The 12,943-nt window shown below is 44.7% G+C and overlaps 2 protein-coding genes across 3 annotated transcripts; both read right to left on the bottom strand.

Annotated features, from left to right (window-relative positions):
• Positions 1-216: 216 nt before the first annotated feature.
• On the bottom strand, positions 217-2,679 carry LOC118687596 (outer dense fiber protein 3-like). Its single transcript, XM_036384644.2, has 6 exons — positions 2,105-2,679; positions 1,789-1,989; positions 1,459-1,560; positions 986-1,107; positions 423-560; positions 217-312 (listed from the first exon to the last, which is right to left on the bottom strand). Exons 1-6 carry the CDS (start codon positions 2,595-2,597, stop codon positions 217-219), a joined length of 1,152 nt encoding a protein of 383 aa, XP_036240537.2. The 5' UTR covers positions 2,598-2,679.
• Positions 2,680-4,211: 1,532 nt separating this feature from the next.
• LOC118687417 (outer dense fiber protein 3-like) lies at positions 4,212-6,524 on the bottom strand. Of its 2 annotated transcripts, XM_036384371.1 has the most exons (6): positions 6,102-6,524; positions 5,786-5,986; positions 5,453-5,554; positions 4,986-5,107; positions 4,423-4,560; positions 4,212-4,322 (listed from the first exon to the last, which is right to left on the bottom strand). In XM_036384371.1, exons 1-6 carry the CDS (start codon positions 6,205-6,207, stop codon positions 4,227-4,229), a joined length of 765 nt encoding a protein of 254 aa, XP_036240264.1. In that variant the 5' UTR covers positions 6,208-6,524; the 3' UTR covers positions 4,212-4,226. The 2 variants fall into 2 exon arrangements, with proteins under 2 accessions (XP_036240264.1, XP_036240263.1); XM_036384370.1 differs by lacking the exon at positions 4,986-5,107 and having other exon boundaries at positions 5,786-6,524.
• Positions 6,525-12,943: the final 6,419 nt, after the last annotated feature.

Here is a 12,943-nt window from a genome sequence, read left to right as displayed (position 1 = left end):
GGTTGGGTGAAATGGTGGTGTTGGAGATATCAGCGTGGCTCACGCTGTTACCTCACTGCTCTCCCCTCACCCTCATCCTGCCATGTTTGGACTGAGGCATAGACATGAGACAGTGAAGCCAGTGGTCTACACCAACTTTACCCCACCCTGCTGCACACTTTACCCCACCCTGCTGCAAAGGAGGAACAGAAAAAAGATCTCTTCAGGTGTCCATCTTTAATCAACATGTGTTGCAGGTATTAAAGAAGCTTTGTAGATAGAATGTCGCAGTCCAAAACTGTAAGCAGGATCCCGGGCCTCGGTTACTGACAACTGGAAGAGGAAATTGGGAAGAAAAGACGTGAAGATAATGCCTCACTCTCCAGAGCTGTCCTCAAGTTAAGGTTGTGCAGAATAACACATTGATGGGCTGACTGCCTTACCTTTCCCAGGGTGTATTCTGCTGGACCTGGAAACGCTCCCTTTCCAGGAAGTTTGGCTTTTAGTCCCATTGAGAACTTGGGAGCCCTGGTTTTGTAGACATCCAGATCCACCTTGGCAAATGCCGCAGGCCCTGGCGTCTGCAAGAGAAGCAATGAGGTTGGTGGGTACAAGAGGCAGTGTGGATTCTTGCTGGGTGTCCATGAGTACTGTGCTGCTTTAGGTGGCTGGCCAGAGGAGTAGTGTGGGAGGCCTGGAGCCTTGGGAATGAGGGCTTCTTGGGAAGAGAGGTAGATTTCCCAGAGGATGAGGGGAGATTATTGCCATTAATGCCAGTGAGCTGTACTGTGCCAAAGCTGCAGGTGTGGAAAAATGGGGGGGGGGGGTTCAGGTGTCAGTGTTACTGGTAATAGCAGAGCTAGAGGCCCTGTGGCTTCTTGTGCTTTGCTGCAGGTGCAGGGAAGCGTGCGTTATGTGGGGATACGGCAGGCACCGGGGCCCTTGTGCCCTAAGCAGAGCAGCTGCACTTCTGCTGCTGCTGTTAGAGAACAGAAGCACAGCTCACCTTTGCCACATCTTGAAAACAGCTTTGGTATAGACTCTTCCCCTTCATGGAGTAGCATGGTTGAGCATGAGTGTATGCTGTGTTGGGTCCTAGAATCCTAGGTAAGGTGTAGGTGCCAGGACCTGGAAATGGAATAGGAAGACAGCGTAGGTCAGTCCTGTGGGAAAGGGTGCAGTGCCTGGGTGGAAGAGAGTCAGCGTGCCAAGCTGGCTGTGAGGAGCAGGAAGGGTATCCTGCCCCTCATGCCAGTGCCTCTGGCTTTTGTTGCATGCGGTGTGCCTTGGCTGTTTGAAACCAGAGGTGCCGGTTCTTCTGTGAGATGGGAGAAGTTGGTGCTGTGGGACGGCACAAAGCTTGTTGAGCAGACACTGTGTCTTGCTGCCCAGGCTTTTTGCTAGGACTGTTAAGAAGCTGCAGATGCTCCCTGGAGGACACACAAGCTGTAAGAGTGTCTGTTTCCCCGAGTTCCATACCTGGTGTTCGGAAACCTTTTAAGTCCTTGGGTCGGGATGCCAGGCTATTCGCCGGTGCGGTATGGAAGACATGTTTGTTTGCAGGATCCGTGGTGTAGTCACCTGGGACAGAGAAGGAGACAAGAAAAGTGAAGATGGAAGCCTAACTGCAAGCCACAGAGGAGAAGTCAGGAGGAGATGGAGGAGGTGCTCAGTCTTGCTTTTTTTCTGTCTGGAACTCTCTGAAGCCCATTCAGGGCATGAGCAGAGGGCTTTGTGCCCCAGTGGTACAGGGCAACAGTAAGGCCTGATTGTCTGGCCTGGATGAAGGGCTGCAGAAATGCTACTCACTGGGTCCAGGGGTGGCCAAAATCTTGCTCTTGGGACGTGCTGTGACAAGTGCTGATGGAGCCACCTGCTTCCCAGTCTTGGTGATGGATGATTCAATGAAGTACCGAGGACCTGGTGAGCAGCTGTCTGTGGAGGGAGCATTGCTGCCTCGAAATGAGTATGCAGGGGCTCTGTCTTTCGTGGGATCATGAGCCATATGACCTGGGAAGAAAAGCCTGTGAAAGGGCCTGTGCCTGCTCTTAGTGTGGTGAAAGGAGGTTCCTAAGTGGAAGCAAGCGCTGTGCTGTGCTATCATGTCCCCTGATAGTTGGTTTACCTGTTGTCCCAGGGAGCCAGTACTTGGGACCTGGGGTGCTGAATTCTGCAAGGATTGGGCCCCGTCGGGGATGAGGTCTCCAGGTGCCGACCCAGGGTCCCTCCATGCTGGTGGCCAGAGAAACTAACGGAAAAACTGGAGAGCTACCAAAGGGCTTCTCTGACACAGCTGCTGGTACAAAGCTTTCCTGTAGCCCAGAGCAGGAGGAAAGCAAACTAGCATCACGAGAGAAAGTGCAGAAAAGGGAAGAGCAACAAGGACTAGCAGATGGAAGAGAAGGAGGAATGGGGAGAAGCGGCAAGTTAGAAGCAAAAAATGCGTCAAAAACTCCTGCTGTGCCCTCAGGCAGCAATTGTTGGCGTAGAACGCAGCGCTGGCCTGGCTGGGGGTAGCCTCCGGCGCGTCTACACATGAATTTGCTCAGTTGGAGTGTGGCGTTGACTGGGTGATGTGCAGGGAGGGACGCCAGCCCCTCGGTGACATCATAATCCATTGCTAGGTGGATCCATCATCATTGGCATACATCACCAGGTGACATCCCAAAGTCACCCAGTGATTGGCAAAGCCCACTGTGATGTTGAGACCCTTAAGCTGTTGATGCTGCAGCGCTGCCCTATTGCCTGCAGGGCTCCTCTGGGGCTGGGCATGGGCCTGCCATGGAACTGGCTCAGTCTGGTGTGGGGCAGCCCCAGTTTGTCCTCACACAGAGCTGCTTTTGTCCCCATGTTCCCAGAGACCCAGCACAACCCTTTCTAGTCCAGTTGTGCCTGAGCACAGGGCTTTTTTCACCAAACAGTGTGAAATACACTTATCCAAAACCAATTTGTTGTGACCAAGGAGACACTTCTGTATTTCAGTGCCAGGAAAAAGGGGGATTACTCCTCCAAATTTGTTCTGATTTGCAAACAAAATTCATCCATTTTATATGCCTTTTCTGCTGTGTCATTTTTACATCAGTTCTTTTCCAGAGTATGCATCATCTGCCCATTCTCAAGTTTAACCTTTACAATGATTGGTTTCGCTAGTTATATAACTACAATAATATTCCTACCCTAAGACTATAATTGGCCATATCTACTGAGATCTACCGATTGGAATCCTTGATAGACAAATTAGGTTGGGAAGGGACGGGTTTTCCAAGCACACTAACTGGTGCTCATGACAATTTCCGTAGCTTCTTGAACAAGGCATATGATACCAGTCAACTTCTTGATAAGGTTTCTCTGACTGAATACTTTAAAAACAGCACTCCTAACATTCCTATAACATATGCTTCAGGGTTTTCTACTTGTAATCATAGTAACACTTTTGTCTTTTTTATTATTAAATTATTTTATCAGTGTATTTGTGAGAGGCTGAGTAGGCTGAAGTGCAGGCCACAGAACTGAGAGAGGCCCCTGCCTTGGAGCACCTGAAAAAGCTGCCCACTCCAACCATTCCCACCCTGTTCCCCAGCAATCAGGGGATTTTTGTACCCTTGTGGCATCACCACTTAGCCAGAGAGGAGCAACAGGCTCCCCAGGAGAACAGTAGAGTCCCATCACTGGCCACAATCAAGTTTGCGGTTGGCTAGGTGCTGGCTAGTCTCTTCCAGGCTGCCTCTCCTGCACGAGGGCTGGCTGAGGTCACCTTCCAAGGTCCCTTCCCTCCTGGGCTGTTGCAGGATTCTATGGTGATTCCATTTTCAGACTGGGAATAATGGTTCTTTCTCCTTAGCTCTCAGTGGTCTGGGGACTTGCCTGTGGAAATGAGCCCCTCCCTGCCTGTGACAAGAGAGGATGCAGGGCAGATGTGTTTCTGGGCACACCTTGGGCAGATGCCACCTGTGTGCACTGAGATGGGCTTTGTCCTTGAGGCCAGCATGGGCCATGGGGCGAGAGTGTGCAAGGCAGGGCTGGAAAGCTTTCACAGTGTTTTGCTCTGGTTAGGTGAAATGGTGGTGTTGGAGATATCAGCGTGGCTCACGCTGTTACCTCACTGCTCTCCCCTCACCCTCATCCTGCCATGTTTGGACTGAGGCATAGACATGAGACAGTGAAGCCAGTGGTCTACATCAACGCACACTTTACCCCACCCTGCTGCAAAGGAGGAACAGAAAAAAGATCTCTTCAGGTGTCCGTCTTTAATCAACATGTGTTGCAGGTATTAAAGAAGCTTTGTAGATAGAATGTCGCAGTCCAAAACTGTAAGCAGGATCCCGGGCCTTGATCAGTGCAACCTGGAAGGGGAAGAAAAGACGTGAAGATGGTGCCTCATTCTCTAGTTATCCTCAAGTTAAGGTTGTACAGCATAACATAAGGGTACACAGGCTGTCTTACCTTTCCTGTGTTGTAGTCTGCCGGACCTGGAAACCGATCCTTGCCAGCCAGTTTGGTTTTTAGTCCCATTGAGAATTTGGGAGCCCTGGTTTTGTAGACATCCAGATCCACCTTGGCAAATGCCGCAGGACCTGGCGTCTGCAAGAGAAGCAATGAGGTTGGTGGGTACAAGAGGCAGTGTGGATTCTTGCTGGGTGTCCATGAGTACTGTGCTGCTTTAGGTGGCTGGCCAGAGGAGTAGTGTGGGAGGCCTGGAGCCTTGGGAATGAGGGCTTCTTGGGAAGAGAGGTAGATTTCCCAGAGGATGAGGGGAGATTATTGCCATTAATGCCAGTGAGCTGTACTGTGCCAAAGCTGCAGGTGTGGAAAAATGGGGGGGGGGGGTTCAGGTGTCAGTGTTACTGGTAATAGCAGAGCCAGAGGCTCTGTGGCTTCTTGTGCTTTGCTGCAGGTGCAGGGAAGCGTGCGTTATGTGGGGATACGGCAGGCACTGGGGCCCTTGTGCCCTAAGCAGAGCAGCTGCACTTCTGCTGCTGCTGTTAGAGAACAGAAGCACAGCTCACCTTTGCCACATCTTGAAAACAGCTTTGGTATAGACTCTTCCCCTTCATGGAGTAGCATGGTTGAGCATGAGTGTATGCTGTGTTGGGTCCTAGAATCCTAGGTAAGGTGTAGGTGCCAGGACCTAGTAATGGAAGACAGCGTAGTCAGTCCTGTGGGAAAGGGTGCAGTGCCTGGGTGGAAGAGAGTCAGCGTGCCAAGCTGGCTGTGAGGAGCAGGAAGGGTATCCTGCCCCTCATGCCAGTGCCTCTGGCTTTTGTTGCATGTGGTGTGCCTTGGCTGTTTGAAACCAGAGGTGCCGGTTCTTCTGTGAGATGGGAGAAGTTGGTGCTGTGGGACGGCACAAAGCTTGTTGAGCAGACACTGCGTCTTGCTGCCCAGGCTTTTTGCTAGGCCTGTTGAAGAAGCTGCAGATGCTCCCTGGAGGACACACAGGCTGTAAGAGTGTCTGTTTCCCCGAGTTCCATACCTGGTGTTCGGAACCTTTTAAAGTCCTTGGGCCGGAACACCATGTGATTGGACGGTGCAGTATAGAAGACGTGTTTGTTGGCAAGTTCTGTGAGGTAATCACCTGGGACAGAGAAGTAGACAAGAAAAGAAGTGAAGCTGGGAACCTAACTGCAAGTCACAGAGGAGAAGTCAGGGGGAGATGGAGGAGGTGCTCAGTCTTGCTTTTTTTCTGTCTGGAACTCTCTGAAGCCCATTCAGGGCATAAGCAGAGGGCTTTGTGCCCCAGTGGTACAGGGCAACAGTAAGGCCTGATTGTCTGGCCTGGATGAAGGGCTGCAGAAATGCTACTCACTGGGTCCAGGGGTGACCTCAATCTTGCTCTTGCCACGTCCCATCATAATTGCTGATGGTGGCATATACTTCCCAGTCTTGGTGATGGATGGATGGATGAAGTACCGAGGACCTGGTGAGCAGCTGCTTGTGGAGGGAGCTTTGCTGCCTCGAAATGAGTATGCAGGGGCTCTGTCTTTCGTGGGATCATGAGCCATATGACCTGGGAAGAAAAGCCTGTGAAAGGGCCTGTGCCTGCTCTTAGTGTGGTGAAAGGAGGTTCCTAAGTGGAAGCAAGCGCTGTGCTGTGCTATCATGTCCCCTGATAGTTGGTTTACCTGTTGTCCCAGGGAGCCAGTACTTGGGACCTGGGGTGCTGAATTCTGCAAGGATTGGGCCCTGTCGGGGATGAGGTCTCCAGGTGCCGACCCAGGGTCCTGCCATGCTGGTGGCCAGAGAAACTAACGGAAAAACTGGAGAGCTACCAAAGGGCTTCTCTGACACAGTGCTGGTACAAAGCTTTCCTGTAGCCCAGAGCAGGAGGAAAGCAAACTAGCATCACGAGAGAAAGTGCAGAAAAGGGAAGAGCAACAAGGACTAGCAGATGGAAGAGAAGGAGGAATGGGGAGAAGCAGGCAAGTTAGAAGCAAAAGATGCAGCAAGAGCTCCGTGCTGTGCCCTCAGGCAATGATTGTTAGCCAGGCCAGCAGCAGTGGAGAAGCGCAGCGCTGGCCTGGCTGGGTGGTAGCCTCCAGTGCGTCTGCAGGCAAACTTGGTCAGTTGGAGTGTGGCGTTGACTGGGTGATGTGCAGGGAGGGACGCCAGCCCCTCGGTGACATCATAATCCATTGCTAGGTGGATCCATCATCATTGACATACATCACCAGGTGACATCCCAAAGTCACCCAGTGATTGGCAAAGCCCACTGTGATGTTGAGACCCTTAAGCTGTTGATGCTGCAGCGCTGCCCTATTGCCTGCAGGGCTCCTCTGGGGCTGGGCATGGGCCTGCCATGGAACTGGCTCAGTCTGGTGTGGGGCAGCCCCAGTTTGTCCTCACACAGAGCTGCTTTTGTCCCCATGTTCCCAGAGACCCAGCACAACCCTTTCTAGTCCAGTTGTGCCTGATCACAGAGCATTTGTCCAATGGGTTGTGTCTGCCTGAACTGCTTGCTGTAGAGCTGGGATAGCTGACAGAAGCTTTTGCCTCAACGCGTCTTTGAGAGCTGCCCACTCTAATTCTCAACCCGCAGGGTTGAGATTCTAGGGTAGAATCCTTTTGACAGCTTCTTAGCCAGAGGGGAAAAAAACAACCTCCCCAAGAACCAGAAGAATTAAACAGGCTTTGTCTCAAAGTTTTCCCTTGTCTTGCTTTGGCTTTTCCATTATCTGCTGGTCTGGCAGGAAAGGAGTGAGAATGCAGCTGATGTGGCTTAGCTTCTGTCCAGGCTCAATAATTGAGCTTCTAATCTTATTTAACTATAATGTAAGAATGCCCTTCTTTGGGGGTGAAAAGATGTTGTGAGTTAGCTGTAACTACCACTTACTCTACCTGCAGTCATTTACAATGGGAAATCCCCTGAAATTAGCTGGGATGTTGATAGTGTCCAATGCCCAGCTTGTGCTTTGTATCTTTTGATACTTTTCCAAGGTCTCTGTGCTCTGATCTTACTATTAGAGGGGAGAGAGAGAGCAAAGCTATCAATAATATCAGTTGTTCTGGCCTCTCCATTTGAGGGTCCCCAGTTTCTGCATCACTCCTCAGATGCTACTGATGTCTTCAAGCAGTTTTCTCTCTTTAATACCCACTTCTCTAGGTTATTTTGGGAGTTCATGGTCAACAGGATTTTCCTAAAGCAATGTTGATGCCTCAGGAACATATGAATTCTTTCAAGGTGTTCCTGGAAGGGTTGTACAAAGTTTCATTATTCTGATTTTGCCAGTAGTGTGTGAATCTCTATACCTGCACTATGAGTTCTCCTGCTAGGTTTTTCCTTCCCCAGATTTCCTGACTCTTTGTCAGTAATAACAGTCATTACCCATGCTTTGTTTAGTGACCCTTAAAGCTTTTCAGTCTCCAGGTTTTTATGGTTTGAGATCCTTATGGCTTTTCTTCCATTGCTGTGCTACATGGGCTGTGGTTAATATAGTATCAGTTAGGAAATACATTCTGAAGCATATGAATTGTGATTTGAATGGAGATGCTGTGGGTGAGGTAAAACAGTGGAGTGGCAAACCAGTTTAGAAGACATAAGAATCCTTTAACACAAGCTGATTTTTGTAGTGAAGGGCACTTAAACTTCAAAGGAACACACAGATGGAATTTTCTCCCACTGGTCAAGTACTCATGCAGTATAACCAGCAGTTTTCATAGCACTTGCAGTCTTTGATATACTAACAAAATTGTATATGAGCTCGTTCTCTTACCTTAGGTGAAGCAGATATTGAGAAGACTGGCAGGAGTTAATACATTATCAGTGTAGCTGGCTAATCACATTTCTTGTTGGATTATTTAGAAATGCCAGCATTAGTTGATGAGTTCCAGTTCTTGTGTTCTTGGTGTCATTAACCTGAATCTTCTGCATCCATTTTTTTCCTCCTGCTTTCCTCTGTGTCCTGCATCAGTGCAAAGCTATCAAATAAGTTTTGTTTAGATGATGCTTTGGATCCCTCTGATGGCTGCTCCTCCAGGCTTGGGGCATAGTTTTCACTCTGGAGACTTAAAAAAAAGCCATTCCAGTAAACAGCCTTCTTGGGTGATGGTATTTTAACTGTGAAGCCTACTGATAAGAGCTACAGATAAAAGATTTTCAGTGGGTTGGAGGTGTTACAGTTGGAGCCCAATGATAACAGCTCCCCAGAAGCATCCCACAGAAGGAGGCATTTGCCCTGGAGCATACTGATAGCAATCCCATGAACCATCCCTTGTGGAGAACATTCAAAAAATGAAGAGGACAGCCCTCAGCCCAAAGGCTGTTTCCCAGAGCTGCCATCACTAGGCTCCAGAGCCTAGAATGAATGAAAGCTAGAAATTTATTCACATAGTCTGTGAATAGCAATAGGCAATGATTTGCATGTAAATTGGATAATTTACTGGCATTGAAACTGGCAGTGGGCGTAACATACCTGGCACATTTTTAATATACTTAGCATATTTTATTTCAAACTTCTTAAAAGGATATGCTATAACTGATCTGTTTTTAGTGAGAGCATGGAGTAATGTTGCTGGAAGTTGTAGCCTGTATCAACACAAAAGGATGACAGAATTAAAAGAGACCTATTAAAATGATTAAACACTTCAGTAGTAATTACTGTGTATGATATATTATTTACAAATAACTGGATACCTATACATTTTCACTGCGTGTTACAAGATCTTTGTACAGTGCTCTTTAGGAAGTGACACAGTTGGCTTAATTAAAAAAAAATAGCATAACAGATTTTTTTACCTGTATGTTTCAGAGATAATTTCAGCGATGTGGAGAATCCCTGCTGTATCTACAGCTCCCAGCAGCCAAATATCGAATTGTATGAGCTGAAGTTTATGCCACACATGATGCTTTCTTTAGACAAATAAAAGGAAAAAAATGCTAAAAATGTCAGCAATTAAGTTTGATCTGGTTTCAACTTTTGATTTTGAAAGAGATGGAGGTTTAAATATCTATAAATTGAGGGCTTTCATGTCTGTGCAGTTTCCATTTTGATTCAGTTAAGGACAGAATTTGAGTCTTTACCTCTCATCAGCAAGGTCATCTTAACAATTAATTAAAATGCTTAGATAAATTTTTCTGGTTTTCTTTTTTTCTGTTCTACTCCATGGTGGACATGTATCAGTAGTGCTCCAATGCCAAGAAATACTACTCAAAAGTTTAATTACATGGAAGTGGCAAGAAGTACCCACCATGAGCATTCTTTTGGTTCAGAGAACACAGACTAGAGTTATAAGATCCTGCTGTACCTCTCTTTTTAAGAAGAACATTAAGCATTTTCATTGACATCGATTCCACTAATGTGTTTTGTGTCAACTGTGTAAATGCACTTAGAGGTCCTGAGGCTGTCTCTATAAGCCCTTCAAAACTGTAGAACTACTGCTTCAATCTAAGGACTCATATGTGGAATGCCTGCTGTATGACAGATGCTTTTTGACATCAAAATGAAAAATAGAAGAGAAACATAAGCCCCAAATCATTAATTACATTTTTTTTTCCTTAGAATATTAGATGATAACTATATGTTCATAGGAGAAATTAATTTGATCTAGCAATTAAATAAATGCCATGTATTTAATAAATCCAAACCAAACCTTTAAAACAAAAATTTGAGATTGCACAGGCATCAAAATCTGTGATATCACATAACTTATGGTTTATACAATCAGGAGCTGGTTTGTACAGCTCTAATCCTCCAAGAGAGCTCATGGTAAATGAGGGATAACTATGAAAACCAGCATGGGATGGGAGAATGTGTTGTATAGCAGGGCTGTGTTTCTGTGTTTCTAGCCACCCTGTACAGGTGGCTAGCACAGAGAAAGGTGGAACTCTGGCCCCTTCCTCTCAACCCTTTATTGGGTTGAACTGAGTTGCTCTCTCAGGAAAGAAATGCATGCCAAGTACAGCTTGGCTCCAGTTTACCCCAGAGCAAGGGGATAATCCAAGAACAGATTAGGAGTCCACTGTGCAGCATCTTCATCTGGGCTTCTAGCTAGTTTATACCAAGGAAACCATTACACTAATTTTACTTCAGTTAAAATTTTAACTTTAATTCTTCTGTTACCTTAGTGGGAATTTTTTTTTTTATTTTCATGTAAAATAGCATATTCTCGAAATTAAGTCTGTGATAGGTAATTTGGGATTTTTTAATAATCATAGATTTATTGATGAACTTTTCAAATAAAAAGCAGAAAAAGAATAATATCTTATAAAGTAAAGAATATTATCTAAGGGAAAAAAAATTAGTTTGCAAGGAGAATATTACCTCCTACTTTTGGAATTTCTGTAAGATTCCTGTCTCGGCTGTATTTCAAGAATCTGTCTATAGGTTGCATTCCTGAGCCTATCAGCCTTACAAATCGGTTAATAAAAGTCAATCAGTGATTGTTTAACTTGCCTGCTACTGCCTGAAGCAGAATTACAAAAGCTAAATGTGTTCAAAACTCCACCAGGAGTTTCTGTCATCTTAAAACTCCAAGTGTATGACCTCATGGCAACTAAAAAATAAATATTCCACAACAGCTTGAAGAAACTTGCAGTTACTATGCATTCATGTCAACAAAATAAGAAATCATGCTTGAGGAATAGCAATGTTTTCACTTTCTGCTCTTAGAATGATTCATTTAGAAATGGAAACTAATGGCAAAAGGATGATGAATATGAAACAACTGACAAGTAGAAACTAACAAATGCAATTAATTAGAAAATAGTAATTTGATTGCTAACTGAGGAGGTTTATAAGCAACATAGAATTGCCATGTGCATTAATCAGGTTCGCTGCAGTAGCAATTAACTCTTCAATACTAAGACTCCTCACATATTCTGAATATCCTGACTGATTTACCATGAATTTCTACATAGTCCTGATTTTGAACTTTCATTAGTGTTCATTCTTCTGTATACTCAGCTAGGGTATATTTTGTTTCATGAAGATGACTTTCAAATGCACTAATTTGTTAATGCAAATTGTTTTTCTTTCATGAAGTCACACACAATTTTCGTTAAATGTAAGGAGAAACACTCTAAGTAATTGCTATAGAAACAAATCTGCAATCAGCTTTCATTAATTTTTAAGTGAATTGGGGGTGTGATTCTTATAATGAAACAGTATTATATCTTCTTAATCCATTGCTCTAATTTGTAACTTTGACCTGAGAATTAGTGAGAATATTTTACTCATGTAATGGGAATTGGAGTTAGCAAATAAAGTGATTTTTTTTAGTTCAATCAGGAATTTTAGTTCAACTATTTTAGCAATAGTATTTTCATATGCATTTTCTTTTGAAAATAATAGCACTTCTTCTCACCAACACATGTTCTAGAATCTTTAAGATTATATAAATATAGCTTTAAGATGTAAAAATTTGGAAGAAATTCTGTATCTTGGTTGCATAACCAGAAACCTATGCACTGTTTTCCTCAAAATCCAACAAAATTAGATGCTGACCTTAAAACTACATCACATGCTGTTCCTATTTTTCAAAGCTCATGATGGATCATGGTCTTGGGTTTAAAGGACATACATGTGAGAACATCTCAGGTTTTAGAAGAGGCATGGATCTGAACTTAGAGAAATGCTGAAGAAGTCTGTGTTGCTTTTAATGAGCATGGATTATTTAAATCTATTTAAATTTAAAAAGTTAGAGTATAATATTAGAAAAGTGAGACTTGAATACCCACACTGCTGTGAAATTCTGCAAAATGAGGAGTCAGACTTGGGCTCTCATCATCAGTTTCCCATTGACAGGCAAAGTGATTTCCAGTCAATGTAGATTTATTTATACACATGGTTTAATTTCAGAATGCATAGTTCAATGCAAAAGGAGATTGGAATATCAATCGATTTTAGTGCAGGTTTTTTTGTTTGTTTGTTTTTGTTTGGTGGGTTTTTTTAATATTTGGCTTGTTATGAGTAGGATTTTTGAAAAAAAATCTTGCAGTAAGCATCTCAGTAAGCAAAGCTCATGAAGGCTATCAAGAAATAGCCTTATACTTCGGTAGAAATAGAATATTTTCATTTCGTATGGCAATCAGCCTAACTCCTCTGAAGGCCTCAGAATCAGTTCTGCTAGTTTTTCTCTTTCCTCTGGTTCATTTCTCCGGAACTTCAAGGGAGTATAACCCAAATTGGTGCTACTGGTTCATTTTCCCCTCAAGCTTTTAAAGGAAAATGTTGAGATAGGTCAGGCCATGTGCAGTCTTGTTTTATACAGTTACCAGACTTGTACCATTAGAAAATGTGGTGCATTTATTTTAAAGCATCCTTTCCACTGCAGTTGTGTGGAACAATGATCTGCTGAATTTAATTCACAGATCAAAGAGGGAGGAAATTAACCAACACAGTAAATTGATTATTTCATGGGTGACATAACCAAGGCAATGATTTATCTTAATAAAGAGCAACATCCCTCTAGTCCTTAACTGAATTCCAGCCAATGCAATAATACTCAGTTGTTAATGACTTTGATGTTG

This window comes from Molothrus ater, chromosome 6, assembly GCF_012460135.2.
Source record: "Molothrus ater isolate BHLD 08-10-18 breed brown headed cowbird chromosome 6, BPBGC_Mater_1.1, whole genome shotgun sequence".
In the NCBI taxonomy this organism is placed as follows: Eukaryota; Metazoa; Chordata; class Aves; order Passeriformes; family Icteridae; genus Molothrus; species Molothrus ater.
The sequence above is the reverse complement of the archived record's forward strand: the minus strand, read 5'-3'. Positions and strand labels throughout refer to the sequence as shown.